Source organism: Mus caroli, unplaced genomic scaffold (genome assembly GCF_978045245.1).
Source record: "Mus caroli unplaced genomic scaffold, Mus_caroli_1 scaffold_16, whole genome shotgun sequence".
NCBI classification, from domain to species: Eukaryota; Metazoa; Chordata; class Mammalia; order Rodentia; family Muridae; genus Mus; species Mus caroli.
In genome coordinates, this window is record NW_028227271.1 from 73,548,578 (window position 1) to 73,568,224 (window position 19,647).

The 19,647-nt window shown below is 42.9% G+C and overlaps 1 protein-coding gene across 3 annotated transcripts in view; it reads right to left on the reverse strand.

Annotated features, from left to right (window-relative positions):
* The window catches only part of Ctnnd2 (catenin delta 2), an 810,770-nt gene that overhangs the window by 114,488 nt on the left and 676,635 nt on the right, over positions 1-19,647 (reverse strand). For all 3 annotated transcript variants that reach the window (XM_021182851.3, XM_021182850.3, XM_029469859.2), the window contains one exon: positions 15,437-15,622. In XM_021182851.3, the coding sequence (XP_021038510.1) occupies positions 15,437-15,622 (186 nt within the window). The remainder of the gene's footprint in view (positions 1-15,436; positions 15,623-19,647) is intronic.

The window sequence follows — 19,647 nt, forward strand, 5'->3', positions numbered from 1 at the left end:
AGCTTTAAGTACCTTTTATTGCAATCATGTCTTCACTGCCTCAGAGGAGAGAAAAGGACAGCTGATGTGCATGTGGTAAATCTTTGATGGTGACCAGGGGCTGGAGTTTAAAGGGGAATCTTCGCTATTTCAGAAAGTTGATGAAACCCACACATGTTAAAATTGAAAAAAAGGGACCATTTCAAAGACAGTCAATGTAACGGACCTTTCTCTGGGCGCATTCTCTGAACTTTTATTGAGTCAATCAAAGGGAGAACATCAATTTTCCATTAAAAAACAGTTGGAAGCATCCTTTAATGACTATGCCAATATACGTGACCTTGTTCAGCCAGCTGATCAACAAAACAAGGTGTCAGGCAATGGTGCTGTGGATTTAACATATGCAGGTGAAGCTATTCTAGTAGAAACAGCTTATTTAATATTTTCTTTAGACTTATAATCACCATATTTACATCATTTCTACATCTCTTCTTCCTCAAACTCTTCCCATGCCCCCCAACACCCCCTCAAATTCATGGCCTTTTTCTTCTTTAATTATTGTTGCTGAATATATAAGAATATATCCCATTGAGTCCTATGTGTTTAGGACTGACTTCTTGGGATTAAATAACTAATCTGTCTTTGGGAAAGACAGATTCTCCACCTCACAGTAACCATTAATTGCCTGGAGCTCTTCATATAGGGTTGAGGCTTTGTGTTTGAGGCATGCCAATTGGTGCTGGTCTTGTTCAGGTGACTATATTTTTGAGATTCCATAGATATAGAGAGAACCCTTGTAATATACAGTCGACACTAGCTCCCAGCAGATGGTCTAGTCTCCTGATTCTTATAACCTCTCTGCCCAATTTTCCTCAATAGCCCCTAACCCCCTGAACAGGTGTAGACATGAGTTGTAGATGTATCAATTGGAATTGGTATCATTCAGTTGCTGTCTTTGTGCTTTGACAAGTTGTACATTTCTGTAGTGGTCTCCATCTTCTGGGAAAAAAAAAACCACTTTCCTTTTTTGATAATGGGTGAGATCTCCACTGGGTACAAGGTTAAGTACTTAGAGTGAAGTTAGAAATTAAACTGACTAGGAAAGAGACAGTAGTAGGCTCTGCTCCAGGGCCCGTGACCTCACCAGCAATAGGTAGCTGGCTGGGCTTTTAAGACCAGGTGTGAATTTTTCCCCATTGAACAGGTTGTAACTGTTATTAGACAGTTGTTGGTTCCTTACAAGCTATACGTGCCATTATTGTACCCTTGCATACATCTTGCTATGCTACAAACTGTTGTGGTTCATATGCTTTACAACAGGGAGGAGTTCATTGCTTTTCTCCTTCAGCAGCTTCCTAGTCCCCTTAGATATTATGTGAGCCAGTCCACAGACAGGAACCTTTTGGGCCATCTCCACTGACTTCTCCAAGTCCTGTGTCCAAACGGTGTGGCATCTTCAGTGAAGGGGTGTATGTTCATATCTATATTTATAAACAGCAAATGCTGACAGGTATGTAGAAGAAGTGGAACCATCATTCATAGTCATGATTGCAAATTGGGTCAGCCACCATGGAAATCAGAATGGAGAATTCTCATGAATCTAAAAATAGATCATATGGTGATATATAGTAGGACTAAACAGCTTCCATAGATTAGTAAGGTATATACACTATTTTTCCCTCTATTTTCTCCTTCTCCTTCTAATAGCCATTGTCTTGAACTTAGTCATTCTGTCTGGGGTAAGATGGTCTTGAACTTAGTCATTCTGTCTGGGGTAAGATGTAATTTCAAAGTAGTTATAATTTATATGTTCCCAATTTCTAAGGATGCAGAACTCTTTCTAAAGGTATTTCTTAACCATTTTAATTTCTTCTTTTGTGAATTCTTTGTTCAGATTTGTGTCTCAATTTTTTGCATTCCGTCATCTGTTTTCTTAGTTCTGTTTTTTTATTTGTATATTCAGGATATTGATCTCCTATCATATGTCGAGAATTCCTTCCCAATCTCTGTGCTTCTTCATGCTGCAGGCCATGCTCTTCGGTGTACTGACATTTTAGTTTCATGAGGTCCCGTTTGTTAATTGTTGGCTTTAATCCCTGCATAAATGGATTTTGATTCAGAATGTCTTTTCTTGTGCCTGTTTTGTGTACAGTACTGCCTATGTTTTCTTCTAGTGCTTTCAGGTTTATCAGGAAGGTCTTTGATATATTTGCAGTTGACTTTTGTGTAAGGTGAAAGACCTGGGTCTAAGTTTCACTCTTATGCATGTGGACACCCCATCTTCCAAGGACCATTTTGGTGAAAAAGCTATTTTTTCATCAGTGACCATTGATTTTTTTTTTTAGCATCCTTGTCAAATCGGATAGATGTAGATTTATGGATTATGTTTTCTCTTTTCTTTTTTCTATTGGTCCACATGTGCATTTTTGGTACCAGTACACTGGGGTTCTTATCACTACAGCTCTACAGTGTATCATGGAATCTAGTAAGGTGATTCCTTTCGAGTTGTTCATTTTGCTCAAGACTGCTTTGACTATGTGGGGGTTATTTGACTTCTATTTAAATTTATATATATAATTTTAAAATTTAAGTGTGAAGGTACAAAATAAACTTATAAAAGTCGGTAGCCATTTTTATATTCCAATAACAAATACGCCAAGAAAGAGATAATGAATGGAAAATGACTCCTATTCACAATAGCTTCTCAAAAATTATTGGGCAATAAACCTAACAAAGGAGGTGAAAATCTCTATAATAAAAATATCTGTCTGAAGAAAGAGACTGAGGCAGACGCTAGAATAAAGAACAACCTCCCATGGTCATGGATCAGTAGAATTAATATTGTGAGAATGAAAATTCTGTCAAAAACCATGTAAGATTCAACAGAATCCCAAATCAACCCCCCCCCCCGAAATGTTAATCCATTTCTGGGTAAGGATTTATGAGCAGCTGTGGGGTATTTGACTCTTTACAATAATGGAAATATATCATCTATAAGTTTAAACATATGATGCTTCTCATTTCTGCAAACAAGGGGAACTGCATGAAGAAGTGGCACTTAGTTGGTTTTATGTTTGTTTCTCTGTTTTGTTTTGTCACTGAATTTCCTTATATTGAACATGCTGACCCCAAATTCCCCATCCTGCTTTCATGTCTTGTGTGCTGGAGTTGTAACTACCAGCATGTAGCCCATGGCTAAATCTTTCAATAGTCTGCAAGTGCTAGCCACACAGCTAAGTCATTCTTAGAACACAGGACTCAGTTGACAAACCCTGTGCAAGCTATGTTCTTCACTGTATCTTCAAGACAGTTTATAAAATTACCTTAAGAGTTTGCAACATGAAAATGTTATGAAGTCACGAGAGAGGGATTTCTACATTATAAAGGGGAGAACTGGGAAACAAATTATTTCCGAGACATGAGCAGAGGCAATGTCTACAGAGCACCTCTTGATTTTATATATATATGAATGATCTGTGCCACTGGTAAGTTAGTGGACATGTACACAGCATGCTGAAAAATCTATTCAAGAACAGTAGATAACAAAAGAGAGGAGAAGGGGCATGTGCAGTGGGATAAAGCTTTTGCTAAGGTTTATCTTTTGCTAGGCTGGGGGAGTTTTCATGAATTATTCTCTTTCTCTTCCTGGTTTCCCTCCTCAGACTTGAGAATTAGACAAGTATTCTAGATTGTACAATAAATCTACTTTAATGTGTTACCTTTCTGAGTAAAGTAGTTAACTCACTGACTTAATGTTAATATAATGAACTTAAATTTTATCACCATAAAAAAATTAAGCAAGGGACAGGCACAGTGCTCACCTGTAATCCCTGAACTCTAAGGGATGACATGGGAGGACTGGGAGAGAAGCCAGAGGAAAATCGTGAGTTCGGTCCAGCTAGGGTTACATGGTGAGTTTCAGGCTATCACAGGCCTCTGAGCAAGACACTGCTTTCATCTATTATGATTGCTTAGCAAAATGAATTAAAGTTCTAGCACCTCCATCCTTTAAGGGTTCAAATTAATTCTTGCAATTAAGCAGGAAACATACAAGAGAATGTATTTCTTATTTATTTAAAATTATATTTGTTATTAGTGTGTGTGTGTGTGAGATGTGCATGTGTGTGTGTGTGTGTGATGTATGTGTGTGTATGATGTGCACGTGTGTGTGTTGTGCGTGTGTATGTGTGTGTGTATGATGTGCATGTGTATATAGAGATACATGCCATGGTGTACATGTGAAAGTCAGTCCACTCTCAAGTGTCAGTTCCCTTCCTCCATGGATTCTCGCAATCAAACTCTGGATTAATGTTAGAAAATGAGCTAGTTGTAGTCACTTCTCTGCCATGAAGGCCCTCTGAGGACAGTCAGCAAGCCTTGAGTGCACATGGAGGGTCGCCACCTTGGATAGTGCTTCACTCAGGGACATGTTACTAATGCTTGTCCCCCTACCTTCAAACGTACGTGATAAATACAGGCAGAAAGTAACTTACTACATGTACTTTTAAAAACTGCCTGGAATCAAAAATCATCAGACTTCCCATCAGACTATCAGATGACCATGCACTTTTTTTATTTTTCATTTTGGAAGAAGTAGGAGGAAGAAGAGCTGCTTGCATTTAACTTTTGGGTTGTAACACTTTTGCTGTGACCAAACTTGGTAGCCAGAGGGTAGCTGATCACACACGGTGGCTACTGGAAGATATGTGTGTTTGTGAAGAAAACAACCTTATTCAACGTATCAGTGTGTGGGGGGGCGTGTATGCCCAGGTGGTGTCAGGTAGCAAGGATAATTGCCAGTGTTCTAGAGCTCAGCGCGGTGATAGGAATTGGCAAGAAATAATCATACACACAAAACAGCTGGGAGACAGTACTGCCACTTTCCCTCCCATCAGCATCCACGTCCTTTCTATTTCCTTATAGAAAATGAACAGTCATGGAAGGAATATTAATAAGACCAAATGAGATAAAACATAAACAAACAAATGAACTGGGATAAAAGAAAACAGTGTAGCAGGTAGGCAGGCTCAGCACTGGGCTCCCGGAATCCCACAGTGGGGAGAGAAAGCGGGCGGGTAAAAAAATCCCAGCCAAGCTGCAGCTACGCACTGAGTCTGAACACACTCTGTGAAAAACATCTATTTTCAATAAAAGAAAAAAAAAGAATTCAAAATTGCTTTAAAAACAGCTGACGGAGAGGACTCTGAATGTTTCCAACATAAAGAAATGATGCATGCTTTAAGAGCAGTGTATGCATATCATGTTGATGTGACTTTTACAGTTGACCAGATGGACTAGAGTGTCATCATAGCCCAGAGTATGGACAATTACCGAGGGGCAGTTAGAACTATTAACACTCTCTTTGGTTGCAATGTTCAAAGTCTATTTAAAATGTTTCCACTACAATCAGGTTGAGGATTGAAAGTAGAAGTCATTTTTCCTTTCTATGAAGAGAAAGACATAACTTGGGGGATAAAAATCAGAAATCAATCAAGCCAGGTCGATGTAATTTGCAAATGGACTTTGCAAACAGGGCTCTAAGAAAATGTTTGGGGGAATTCTTTTTATTACATTGCAAAGTTTCTGCTGTACACGGAGTGCTATGGACAATTACAGCTCTTCTTTACCAGTTTTCAGTGCCTCCCTTGTCTAGTCTCTCATGCCCTAAGCTGTGTATCATGGACTTGCTAACAAATAAAAACCACTTATCATACTGGTAGAAGGATTCCCACCAAAGGAGAAGTGTCAAAAGGCTGGCCTCTTCTCCCCAAAGTGCCATAGCCTCGCTCTAGTCTCTGCCGGTTAAGTTTGTGCTCCGAAAATATGTTTTCTTGGGGAGTTGTGTCTTAGGAACACAGACAGTAAAGGCCAGCTATACTAGCAGAATATATTTCTAGTTCCCAGACTTATCTGCCAATTAGGGACAATGGTAGCCATTACATATGCACAGGAAAACTCTACCAAAGGATCCCAGTGAACTAAAGAACAGGGAATGCTGCAAGATAAAGAAAGGGGGTTTGCAGCAACGGGGAACAGTCTGATTTTAAAATCCCGGTTTTCCTTCCCAGGGAAGTCACAGGTTGTATAATGTAGGAAGACAATGTAAGTTAGTATGCAGTCAGAATGTTTGCTCAAGCTGAGTTCGATTTAATTGGGCTGCAGCCTGGATGAAATGTCCCCGGAAGTAACAATCAACTTCCAAATGCATTCACTGCCATTGTTAGGCATGGCCTGAACGGCACAAGATGATTTTATTTTCAGAGTGTTTCCTGACCACTCCCAGCCTATTGGGGATGGGGTGAGATGTGGTGGTGGGGGGGGATGGAGGAGATGAGGATTTAAAAATCCTACTTGTAAGAAGCCAGAGGAGAAAGGATACTTCGTGCTGTCTCTTGGGAATCTGAAAAGTGAGGGTAGCACAGCTGTGTGAATTTCTTGTGTGGCAGAGGCCACAGTGCATAGTTGAAGCTGGGCAGAACCAACGGCTAGTCAGCTGTATTTTCCAGAAACTGCATTGTCCCCCATCTCTGTTTACAGAGAACTAGAAGAGGTTTGTAGCTGTATACCTCTGTCAGGGAGGAGACAGGACAGAGGGTTTTCACTACAAAGTAGTAGTGCAAAGGCATCCCAGGATAGCCCTGTTGCTTCACCTCCTTATATGATGTGCACCCTCACATCATATTGGGGGAGAACACATCCCTCAGGATGAAAGATGTGTTACTGGAATGTCTCAGCCTTCCTGGACTCATTTGCAACCCTTTCTACATTACTACACTGGGAACACTGGAACAGCACCACTTCTTATCTTGAATTCTCCTGCTCCTAACTTCCCATCCTAGCCTAGGGAAAGCTGATGTCTTCTATCTGCAGAGGTTCTGTCACTGACACGTTGACATCTTTTGAAATCCTGTTGTCTCCGGTATTTGCTGATTCAGATGGTCTTGGCCAACCAGAGAGTTGTCCCTTTCAAAGGGGCAATGGGCAAGGTCTGGAAGGAGTTTGGATCCTTATAACTGGTGATGGAGGAGGTGCTACTGGCATCTACTGGGTGCTGACAAACAGTAATACATAGGACATAGCAACACAGAGAAGTATCCAGCACAAAATGTTTTCGGTGCCTGGAAACCCTGGTCCCGTAGGCTCAGTAACAATTTTAATGGCATGGTGGAGTGAGCAGCAAGGTATTAACTAAGCAAGTTAGACATTTCTTTTTCAGTCTGTAGACTCACTGAATGTAAAGGAGTCCTTACAGGTGCTATTAGAAGTAATGAAGACAGAGAAGAACCTCACAAGTGGATAGAAGCAATGGAACCTTGCAGCCGAGCTTCTTTGGAATGTGCAACGTGCTCCTTCCGAGACACTGGGCATGGAGTCTTGAGTCAACAAGATCCTAGCATATGGTGGGGTGAGAGCCGAGTGAGACAAGGCTACAGCCAGCAGCAGGAGTGACAGAAAGCAGCAGATGGTTGGCAAGGAAGTAGTATCAAGCAGCAAAACAAAATGTGGTTACTAATAAAAGGAAAACTGTCTGGGAAGGAGAAAGCAATTGTGACACTAAGACATGTACATGTAAGGCCATCCATGGGTCTATGAAGGATAGAGTCATTGGTGCTTGTACTGGCCATTCCTGGTTGTCAACCTGACTGTATCTGGAACGAACTACAAGTCAGAATTGTAGGGCACACCTGTGATCCAGATCTTGAGGCTGGAAGACACAAGTTTCTGATCTGGATCTTGGCATGGAGATCTTGAGGTATAGTGGCTATAAAAAGCTTAGGCATAGGCAAGGTAGTACATGCCTTTAATCCCAGGAGACGGAGGCAAGGAGATCTTTGAGTTCAAAGTCAGCCTAGGACAAAGCAAGTCCCTGATCCAGGAGTGGTGGTACACATCTTTAATCTGGGCCACACCTTCTGCTTGAGACATATATAAGGGCATTAGAAGAAGGAAGATTCGCTCTTCTTCACTGCTTGCACTTACTTGCCAGCACATCTGTTGGAATCTACTTCTACAGAAGACCAGCTGAAACAACTAGCCTTGTGGGGCTGAACAACTACTAGATTCTTGGACTTCCAATTCACAGCTGCCCATTGTTGGGGTCAACACAATAAAGTTCCTCAATATAGAGAGACATTCCATAGGTTCTGTGACTCTAGAGAACCCTGACTAGCACAGTGCTTATATGTGTAAAGACAAATTTATTTATTCAAATTATCAGACATGGAGTAATTAAGCCAAATACTGGGGGCTCAGTGTGCTCAAACATGAGAACTTCATTTTGGAAACCCAGTACCCAGTGAAAAAAAGCCAGGCATGGTGACATCTCCTTGCAATTTCTGTACTGGGGAGGCAAGTACAAAGGATGCCTGGAGCTGGCTGACTAGCTTGTCTAGAGATATGAGTGGATGGGTTTCAGGTACAGTGAGAGACACTATCCACAAACATAGGGAGTACAATTGAGGAACATGGGGCCTCCACATGTATGTGTACATAAACCTATGTGTCAACATGTATATGTACATTTGAACAGGATCATATTTACATATGCTACACACATGCAAAAACATAAATGTTGGTTTGGTCTAGGTATTGCATGGTAGAGATGAATCTTTAATCTAGAGCTCTGGGCATCTTCCAGGTAGAGCAGCAGCAGCTGAGATGATACCATGTTTCAGATTGGAAAGGTGAGATATGTCAGTGTTTGGGACTTTAAGGGAAAAATTCTAATTGTTATTAGAGAATATTGGATGGACTCAGAAGGTGAAATGAAACCAAGGAGAAAAGGTATTTCTTTAAACACAGAACAATGGAGCCAGCTGAAGGAACAGATCTCTGACACAGATGATGTAGTAAGAAAGCTGTAAAATCTGAGCCATATCAAACCTGTACTATTCTATTGTAGTTGTCTTCTTATATCGGTTTTTGTTTTCTAAATGTTGTTTTTCAAGCTGTTGTATATTTGGATTGCAGAAAAATTTGTAAGACATACACTTTTTAAAATGTGCATTATTAAAATGTTCTAAGTGAAGCTAATTGTCAACTTTATTAAAGAGGATTGCTTTGTGTCCCCTACCTACTGTAAAATAAATTCAGATCATTACAGTCTTAAAAAAAAGAGAGAGAGAACTGATTAAAGAGATAGATGAGATTTAACTATATAGGCATATCAGTAAATATCTGGAAGCTACACAAATTTTCTTTAAGTAAGGGCTTGGGCTTGCACACCAGGGCATGAGTCCAGGATGGAACATTCAGTAGCTTTGCTGCTTCCCAGTGTAAAGGGCTATTTGCCAGGAAGAAAACAGGCCATGCCATATCAGGTGATATGTTACTGGCAGTAGGACAGTGGGATTTCTCTCCCTGCCCCCGCTGTCCCCATCACAAATGGGGCAAGGCAGGCAGTGGAGGGGCCATGGGAGTGCAGGCAAGAAGGGGCTTCACTCTTTGCAGAGTTTATGAACAATGAAATGACTAAAGGTTTCTGTTATGGCTACCATATGTAAGTATTGCTTCATAACGTAAATGGTGACACTTCCCTCAGAGACATCTCTCACCAGACCTACTTAATACCCTACTGTATTAATTCACCGAGGTTACACTGAAGGGCGAATTCACACAGGATCCTGGCTGTTCTAGAAAAGCGCTACACTTCGCTCCACTCCTAAAAGCTAAGGTGCTGCTATGAAGCACAGCCCCCTTGGGCTTCAGTGATGAGTGCAGCTTCCAGGTGGGGCCCCAGTGGGAAGGAGACACTTATCTTCTTTCTCTGTTTTGACCAATGAACTGTGGAAGTGAAGGTCTCTTGGACCAGGAAGAGGAGTCTAGCATCCTAAAGATAAGCGTTCTGGAAATTATACAGTATCTGCCCCCTGACAAGGGTAGGGTGGTCATCTGCACCCGTGGGGAAGATCTGCGAGAAGGAACTTTCATGTCTGCACACAGTTGATAGAGTGTTATCGCCCTCTGAAGGGTGGGACAAAGCTATGGATAGATGCCAAATGGAAAAGATCTAAAATGGTGGATGCTCTCATAGGAACTATAACTGCAAATTACCACAGAAGAGGATGCCATTGTATGCATGTGTATTTTTTCTTGCAGTGTGCCTCTATTTTACCTACATATGATTTATCCATGGTGGGAACACATAGCTGACTTTTCATCCCTTTGAGAGGAGATTTTCTTGGTGGCTCTTGGGACAGGGGATTTGAGCTCTACAATTTCCTGTTGCTTTTGCTTGTTTGTATCTCAGCAGTTATCTCTGTTGGTGTCAGGCTCACACTGAGTGAGACCAAGGTCTGCTTGGCTTGCATCCAGCAGCAGGACAGTGTGGTGTGACCCTTCAGCTAGGACTGAGCAGAACCCATGAGAGCACTGTCACCGGGTCGTTGGCCACATGCCGAGTTGAAAAATAAACCCAGAATGGCTTCTTTGTATAAAAGAGGAAATATATTAATTTTGTCTTCTAGTTTTCCAGCTTGTCCCACTGATCTGAGATGCTAGATTGGCAGCACAAAACTGTTCTGTACTGGGTTGGCATGTTGGGAAGTTTTAGCAAGAAAGGGACATCCGGAACTACTGGATTCATGTTTCAGCGTCAGGTACTGAGGAGAGTTAGCTCCCAAGGGCTTTATACACTTGTGCTGAAAGGCAATGCACACACGTGTGATATAGGTGTTATGACTATCAGTTCAGGTGTGTTTGCATAGTAACCACTGAACTAAATAAAATCAAGAATATAGCATACTTCCATAGTGTACATTTTCCTGAATTATCTATATTAAGGATTTTAAAAGAAACATATCTGAGAATTTGCCTTATAATTAAGTCTGACCTGCAGAATGGTACACGTTCGATTCAAAATACAAATGCCATTTTTTCTGAGGGGGGGGGCAGCATATTACTATGTAGCATTAGCTAGTCAGGAACTTGTTGCATAGACCAGGCTGGTCTCCAATTCAGAGATCAGCTTGCCATTGCCTCTGGAGTGCGGGGACTGTACGAGAACACTAGCATGGGCTCCAAGGTAAATGTAAGGGAGGGTGCAAATACATACATAATGTACAAACACAAACAGACAGAACAAAGCAGGCTCCAGGGCCATCGTTAGACCAACTGTGGTGATGTCACTGCTTTGCTTTCTGGTCAGTATCTGGCTCCTCTGGAGATGGGAGGTCTGTGTTGTTGATAATATATATCCTCTGATTTTATATAGGCCCTACCTTGCTCTGACATAAAGAATCATGCATTTGTATAGTAATACATGGGATTCATTACCCCATGATAATATATATCCTCTGATTTTATATAGGCCCTACCTTGCTCTGACATAAAGAATCATGCATTTGTATAGTAATACATGGGATTCATTACCCAGGACCTTTAGGAATTATATATTGCAGAGTTGGGACTCAGACTCAGGGTTGTGTACATGCTGATACATTTTCTACCAGTGAACGATATCCCTGCATCTTGTTTTCATTTAGAGACAGGGCTGTTGGGATTACAGACGTGTCCCACCAGCACCCAGCTTGACCATTACTTTTAAGTGGAGTTACTAAGTGTAAGGAGAACCAGTCATCACCTTAGACCTCACTGTATTCTCTGGAATATTTTGCACACACAATTTTATTATTCTTTTTTGTTTGTTTGTTTGTTTTTTTTTTTTGTTTTTTTTTTTTTTTGGTTTTTCGAGACAGGGTTTCTCTTTATAGCTCTGGCTGTCCTGGAGCTCACTTTGTAGACCAGGCTGGCCTCGAACTCAGAAATCCGCCTGCCTCTGCCTCCCGAGTGCTGGGATTAAAGGCGTGCGCCACCACGCCCGGCCCTGTTTGTTTTTTTGAGACAGGGTTTCTCTGTATAGCCCTCCCTGTCCTGGAACTCACTTTGTAGACCAGGCTGGCCTCAAACTCAGAAATCCACCTGCCTCTGCCTCCCAAGTGCTGGGATTAAAGCCGTGCGCTACCACACCTGGCCTTATTTTTCATATTACTTACATATCATAAAATTTAGCAGGGCTCATCTCTATCTTTGTCATCTACACATCCCTATTTGAATACACAAATATTTTCTGACACTTTTTAAGGCTTTTCTTGTGTGTTTTCTCCAAACCACTAAATATTCCTGAAGAGTCCAAGTTTGAGATGTGGTGGTGTGGCTGGGGCTGGGCACTTGTTCAGCATATCAGACCAAAAATTCAAGGCACAGTCCTGACTTTGAGGCAGTAGAGAGCCCAGGGTCAGGTGGTGTCTTGACTATTATAAAGCTATATGCCTAGAACTCTCTGGATGCTTCCAGGACACGTTTGTAACTTCCAGGCAGAAGGTAGCCTGGTTTTCTTGAGTTAGGGAAGACAACCATGCTTCCTTCCACAGAGGCCTTGGGATATCTGCATTATTTGTCCTGCTACAACTTGGTAACTGTAATGACCTGGGGCCCTGGGGCCTGCCTCTAGTTCCTGTAGGCTCCTTAACCCTGGATTCCCCAGATGGTGGTCCCAATTCCCCACTCAGGCACTACAGGACATGCTTAGGAAAAAGCCCTGCTTAGTCCAACCTGAGAAGGTAGACTGGCCCCAGTGCCATCCTCCCCCAACAGGAAGCACTATACACCACAGTCCTCTCCCTTGCAGAGAACATGGAGTCCACAGTGCCTTGCCTGCATCCTTCCTTTATCTCACAATCTAGAGTCACCCTGTTTCCAGTCTTTGGGACTTCACCACTGTTTTATTTCCACCAGTCTGTAACTTTAAGATAGTTTTCACTTTTGACTATTCAAAATATACTGAAATGGACAAAGCACTCTAAATTAGTTTTTCCAAACAAGAATAGTTTTCAGCATATACCCCCATTAAGTTTGACATTAGGATTTTGGCACTTCAAAATAGTTATATATATATATTTAGATGATAGTGAAAATTAAAAACAAAATAAAATTCCCAAATTCCCAAATCTATGAGATTTAAGTCTGAAGAATCTTTGTGAACATCAACATTTCATTGCATTTTAACTTTTGAAAGGTTGAGCAAAATGTTCTTCAAGAAAATTATTAGAAAAAAATTGGAGCAATGAATCATAAACAACTATATATTGACTTATGGCAAAATCATAAGAGTCTATGAATGGTGTCATTGAATTCAATGTTGCAAAGTTGAAACATATCGTAGGGGAGGGTGTGGATTCATGTACAGTGTGAGGGCTGCAAAGTCCCCTCCCTGTGGCTTCACAGGACGGTTCACACCTTAAGAGAAGGGCTGTGATTGGGTGGGGTTCCTTCTCTTCTGGATGCTCATTGCTCTGAACCCAATCAACATGGATCTCCTCTGTCATCTGAAGAGTTTGAAGTTCATAAGGGGTATCAGGGAAGATCTGGGATGGTTCTCTGCCAGGTTAGGGTGTTAGAAAGTGAGACACCACTGTCAGACTAGAGGCTCTGGCAAGGGTGTAGCTGCTCAAACCTTGGGGTGAAGCTGGATACAGGAAGGGATACAATGTCAGTCTAAGGTGTCTTTGGTTGAGACTGATGTTATTTTAGATTTGACTCCTGAAAGTGCCTTCTGGAATTACATGGTTCAACTAGGTGGCTCGGCCTTTAGGGGTTTCCCAGTACAAGCCAATGATGTTGGGAGACTTTTCTCCTATGGGCCCTTATGCTGTGGCTGATATTTCCAGGGGGAAGCAGTGTTGGTCCTTTGGTCAGAGAGCCCAGTTGAAGGCAGAGAGAATGCATTGTATTTTAAGTTCCCGTTTTTAGATGGCTCAAGGTGAGAATGTGCAGAACTGTAGGTTCTGGCTCCCTAGCATGACACCAAAGCATGAGAACTAGTAAGCAGCTAGTATAGTGGCAGCATTTAAATATTTAATGAACACTGGTGAAATGCCCTTTGCCACCCCAGAGTGGGAGGGTAGTAAGTGGCTGGGTTAAGAATCACAGGGCAGTGCTTCAATCCACACAGGAAGGAGATCAGAGACAAACAGTTCTGACTTGTTACAGAAGAAAAGGTAGAAAAGAGGAGCACATCTCAGAGTGGGAAGGCTCTGTTCAAGGCAGGGAGTGTGGCCCTTACTGAGGCAGGGGCATGCAGGTCCATGTGTCGTGGGAAATACTCGAGAAGTTCACATAGCTAGGACTCATAACTACAGACTTCTGATGCTGAGTCCTTCCAGGAAAATTCAAGAACAAGATTTTAAGGGCATTCCTGTTAATCCTTACTCTAAGAAAAACACTTTCTTTAAACTTTACTTGAAGTAAAACTATTTCCCAGATAGTTTAGAGAATACTGTACTAGCATCCAAACAAACATCTGGATTCAAAATTTGGTTACAGAGAGGGCTTGTGGCCCTGTCTCTCTTTAGCAGACACTTCCATAGGGTTGGCAAAACTCTCATCAATGGATGCATAAGTAGAGTATCCAGTGAAAACCGGCCATGTGACATCAGCGTCCAGAGAAGGACACTGGTAGTGTGCCTGCTAAATGGAGACTTTCATGTCAGAGGAAAGGTGGATATGGTTGTGCAGGGCTGAGAGCCTCAGTGTCCACTGGCTGGGTGCAGTGTCTGGAAACACAACCTTCTCCAGTGCACACTTTCCAGCTGCTAGCCAAAGGGCAGCTCCACCGTTCCCCTAGAGGATAGTGTGTGAGGGATTTTAGTTTTTTTTTTTCCCCAGGGACCTCAAGATTGGAGTGAAGGCTGTTCTTACCACCAGCTTCAGGATAGCTGCCTTCAGTCTTTTCCTGCACAGCAGGCAAAACTTACAGGTGTCAAGAGCATAGAACATTCCATGTTAAGGAAACCTCCTTCTCAGGCTGCAGTGTTCTGAGTTCCCCAACATTGTACCCCAAGGCTTAACTTCTGACATCTGCCAGTTGTAGCTCATGAATTCTTATCCCCACTTCCCAGAGTTAAACAAAACAATAACCAGGCCTTCAAACACATGCTACATCCATGCCTCCTCTCTCAATGTCTCTTCTCATCCGCCTTTTCCTGTCCTGGGCATCCTGCCACCTGCATGGCAGCCTCCTTCCCCAGCCCCAAAGAGGCAGTTGCCATGCAACACAGAAGCATCAGTACCCGTCTCTACCCACACTCTAGGAACTGGGACATCAGGGTATACCAGATGGCTTTTTCTTTACTTTGGAAGTTCCTATGTTGGCTGAACTGGACAACATAAGGAAAAATTCTTAACTTCCACCATCTCAGCTGTGACATCCCTGCAGGAAAATCCTGCAGCCATGCTAATGATTTTACTACACACCTTAAATGAAGAGCTGTCTGTCTGTCTGTCTCTGTCTCTGTCTCTCTGTCTCTCTGTCTCTCTGTCTCTGTCTCTCTGTCGCTCTGTCTCTCTCTCTCTCCATCCATCCACCCACTCACCCACCCACCCTCACAGTCATCTATCAGTGGTGATATTGTATTGAGGAAGGGGAGAATTGCATGCAGCTATGAGTGTGTAGCATCACCTGATCCTGGGATTTCTTTTTCTTCTTCTTCTTGCCCCAGCACCCAGAACTCTCTGCGTCTTTGCCGTTGGCCTCCCCGCAGAGCAGCCCGTCCAGCTCGTCTGTGCCCATGTGCTGTCCCTGAGACGTTTCTGCTGCTAGCCGGTAGGAGAGGTTCCTCAAGATGCACACACAGTTTTCAACGGTCTGCAGCATCCCCAAAAGAAAGAGGGAAATGGGAGAATGAGTGTAAGTGAATCATTCAATGGCTCTGCCTGTCTATTCTCCATGGACACGTTGGTCCTCAGATTTGTTCAGCTCTGCTCATGGCTGCAGTAGGAAGAATTTGGATAAGCTTGGAAGGTCCTATGATCATTTCTCACTTGAGAGACAACACCAGATACTTCAACAAACACCAGTCATGGGTCATTGAAAGGCACTTGTGAGAACTGGACACATTTGCAACTACAAGATGGCAAGCCATTAACAGGCTACTCCTGCCTTGAGTTTAAGGTGCCCAAGTCATTACAATCATAGGTTGTGGATATGGTTTGGCTCTGGTTGGAGATTTGTTGCACACCATTTACCAAGAAATATACAGTTCAGCAATGCCAGAGACATAAGGGAGGCTCTGAGTATGGGACCTACAACATTTTGTCTTCTTGGCTTTGGTGGGAGTCCTGGCTCTGCCCAATGGCTGTGTGGCTTTGGCCACAGTGACTAAACCTTCTGTACCTCTGTTTCTTCATTGGTAAAACAGTAACGATAAAAGCACTAGCTTCACAGGGCTGCGGGGAGGACAGGATAAGGTTATAGACAGGGCATCACCTGTCATTGTCACCAGTGAGTTGTGGAGGTGATACAAGACAGGTTCCAGACTTTAAGGGAAAGGGTCAGTAAACTACATCCTGCAAGCTAGGACTAACCTGAGGCTTGATTTATGTATAATAATGCTCTGCCAAATCCAGCACTTCTACATGTTGATGACCACTCCCAGCTGCTATAGAGTGACAAGAGTGTTCTAGCAGAGGCTGTGTGACTCACAAGGGCCAAAGCATTTGTCCTTTGACCCTCTACAGAAAGTGCTTCCTCAAAAGAAAGCTGACTTTATGTGTGTGTGTGTGTCTATATATTGTGTCTCTGTGTGTGTATGTGTACCACAGCACACATGTGGATGTCGGAAGACAACATTCTGGGGAAGTTTCTGGGATCCGTGGATCTGAGTCCTGCTGCCACCTTTGTGCAGTAAGCATGTTTACTAGCTGAGTCATATCACAGGCTCCCAAAATTGACCTTTTAAATGTTGCTCTGGGCTTAAGAAATGGGGCTGGGGAGATAGAGAAATAAAATTCTCATCTTAAGAAAGGAACAGGGGGAAGAAAAAAGGCCCACATTTTATTTTGAAAATCCTTGTACTCGGCCATATTTCAGAAAGTCACTATGTAGGCCACTGAAGGCAGGAAAGATAAGTTTCATGTTGCAGAGGGAAGAGTATAGGTGAGCCGAAACTGTAGGTAGCACACTGCTGAAAGCTATTCCCTTATGGTTTGGGGTTAGTGTTAGAGCAGGCAGAGGCCAAGGGACTCAGATCCTGGCCTGCTCTCCTCATTGGCTGGAAGCCAGTACAGGGCACCCCAATGCTCTTTACCTGATTAGGGGTGTCAGTGTGACTCAGTCAGGAAAAGCAGTTCTGGACACACTCTGGGGCCAATGCCATTCTTGGCTATTTTTTGTCAGCCTGCCAAGGTTTCATGGCTGCTAATCCCACAGGCTTTGAGCCAACTTGATTTTCAGTTTTAAGCCTCCTTTCTGCATCAGGAAAGGAAGGTGGCATGAAAGCAGGTGGGTGCAAGACAGACGCATGAAAGGCAGACGTGTCTATCCTCTAAAGGAAAATGTTATGGCACAAGTCAGGACAATTTTCAAATCATCTCCAACTGATTTCTCTTCCCTCAAGGACTTGGGAGAATACGCTTCATTCTCAATGGGTTGTTTATCTCCCCTGGGGCTCCGCAGTCCCTCTATCAGGATGGGGAGACTAAATTTGCAGTTTTCAAGAAGTGCTTTATATAATTACTCTGCATCTAGGGAGGTGATATGGGGAGAAGAGACAAAGAGGGAGCTAGGGAGGGTGGGAAGGAGAGGGCTCAGAAGGAAACCCTTGCCTCTTCGAAGGCTTCCTGGAGTTGGAGAGTCTGGCTGGCATTAGGTAGGTTCCCAGCTGAAGAGTGTTCCTCCAAAGGGAATGTGGAAAGGAAGAGAACAAAGACCAAGAGATGCCAGCAGAAGGCGTGTGGTGACTGGTGGCTATGCGTGTGACATCCATTACTGTCAACGGCGCTTTTTAGTGCCCCTCTTGGTCACCAGGGTCATTTTGACTCCTTATTTTCTATTAGAACGGGCTAATTTGGAAGTCCTCTGTGGAGCACTCTGCCATATGCTACCCACTCAATAAACGGTCCCAATTACAGGAGTAGAGCCGCGGAGCTTGCATGGAATCCAGGCTCTTGTTCATTAACTCCTCTGGCCTCAGAGAGAATGTGCACACATGTTTCCCTCTCCAACTTGTCATGGTGAGAGCTCAGAAGCGGCCAAGTTGAGGGCTGAGTGGAAAATTACGGTGCAATAATAATATGTTAAAAGTCAATAGTACAATCCAGCCGGCAAAGCTCTATGGAGTCATTCATCACACCAGATCGGGCCCTTCAATACTCAGGGCATGCGGTTATGACAGTTCTTTCCATCACAAGTTGAGGACACTTGGGTACACTGTTCTAGTGAGTAAGAAATGAAGAGGGCACTGGACGCTATTCTGATGTCTGGCTCGGCACACTCCCTAAACATCCAGGACACGCCAGAGCTTCTCAGTCTAGGTTGGAAAAACCCTCTCTTTCAACTTTCTCTTTTGGGAAATAAAACACGGATATGAAAACAGATCATCTCCTAGCTATCCCAGGATTCTTAGGAGTCTGACCAGTCCAGCAGTCAGACAATTATGCTTAAGCCGCAGAGCATGTTGGTGCCTAAGCCACAAGTCTTCAGAGATTGGAGCGAGGGAGCATGGCGGGGCCATGAGGCAGTAGCTTTTATTTTTATTCACCTGCAAGGTTCAGATAGTGGGAAAGCTGTTTTGTGTCCATCACACTAACAGGCTTAGTATCTCCACACCTCAGCCTTCTGCTCCTGTGGATATTAATATGCTCAGCCTTGCTGTGGCAGTGAGCTATTTACCAGAGCTCTTTCATAACTCATGGGCCTATTATACTAACAGGCTCCTGTAGACACTCAAGATTTCCTGACTGGTCACAATTTTAGGGACTTCATTTTCTTGTCAGTGGTATTAATAGGTCTCCTATGATTATTAAAGGGCCTTTACAGATGAGGGATACTTAAGCCTTTATTGTATCACATCCCATGTTTGAAATTAGTAGTATTGGGTCCATGGCTGGCCACAGACCTAGTGAGCACCAGGAATGGGAGAAAAAAATGGTGTCCACAACTGGACTAAGCCAGTGTTCACAGGACCATATTTTCAAAAGATACCTTGAACCCAAATCTTCAGGGTGACAGGTTCAGACACCAGTACAAATTTTTAAATTTCTTGGTAGCTGTTATGTACAGTCGAGATTAAGAAGGGCTAGGCCAATTCACCAATAAAAGTGATCAATGGGTAAGACTACTGTATTGTTATTTAAATTTTATTTTTATTTCACACACACGATTGTTTTGCTTGCTAGTAAGCATATGTACCATGTGTGTGCCTGGAGCTGACAGATGGCATAGGGGCATGGTATCCCTTGGAACTGGGGTTATAGTCAGTTATGAGCTGCAGCGTGAGATCTGTAAACTGAACTGAGGCCCTCTGCAAGAACAGTGAGTACTTTCAACTGCTGAGCCACTTCTCCAGTCCCTAAATTACTATTTATTTATTGTTCTATTTGTGTGTGTGTGTGTGTGTGTGTGTGTGTGTGTGTGTGTGTGAGAGAGAGAGAGAGAGAGAGAGAGAGAGAGAGAGAGAGAGAGAGAGAGAGAGAGGACACAGGGCATCCCACAAGGACTGCAAGCAAGCACCATGAAGACTGAGCACTGCTTATTTGTCTTCCATCTGACTTTACAACGACACTACCTTATGTATGCTTCCTAAGTAGTCTATTTCAAAGCTCCATCTTTTCAGGCAGGAATTTAAGCCATACTATCAAGAGATCATGATACACTTATAAATGGATAAATAT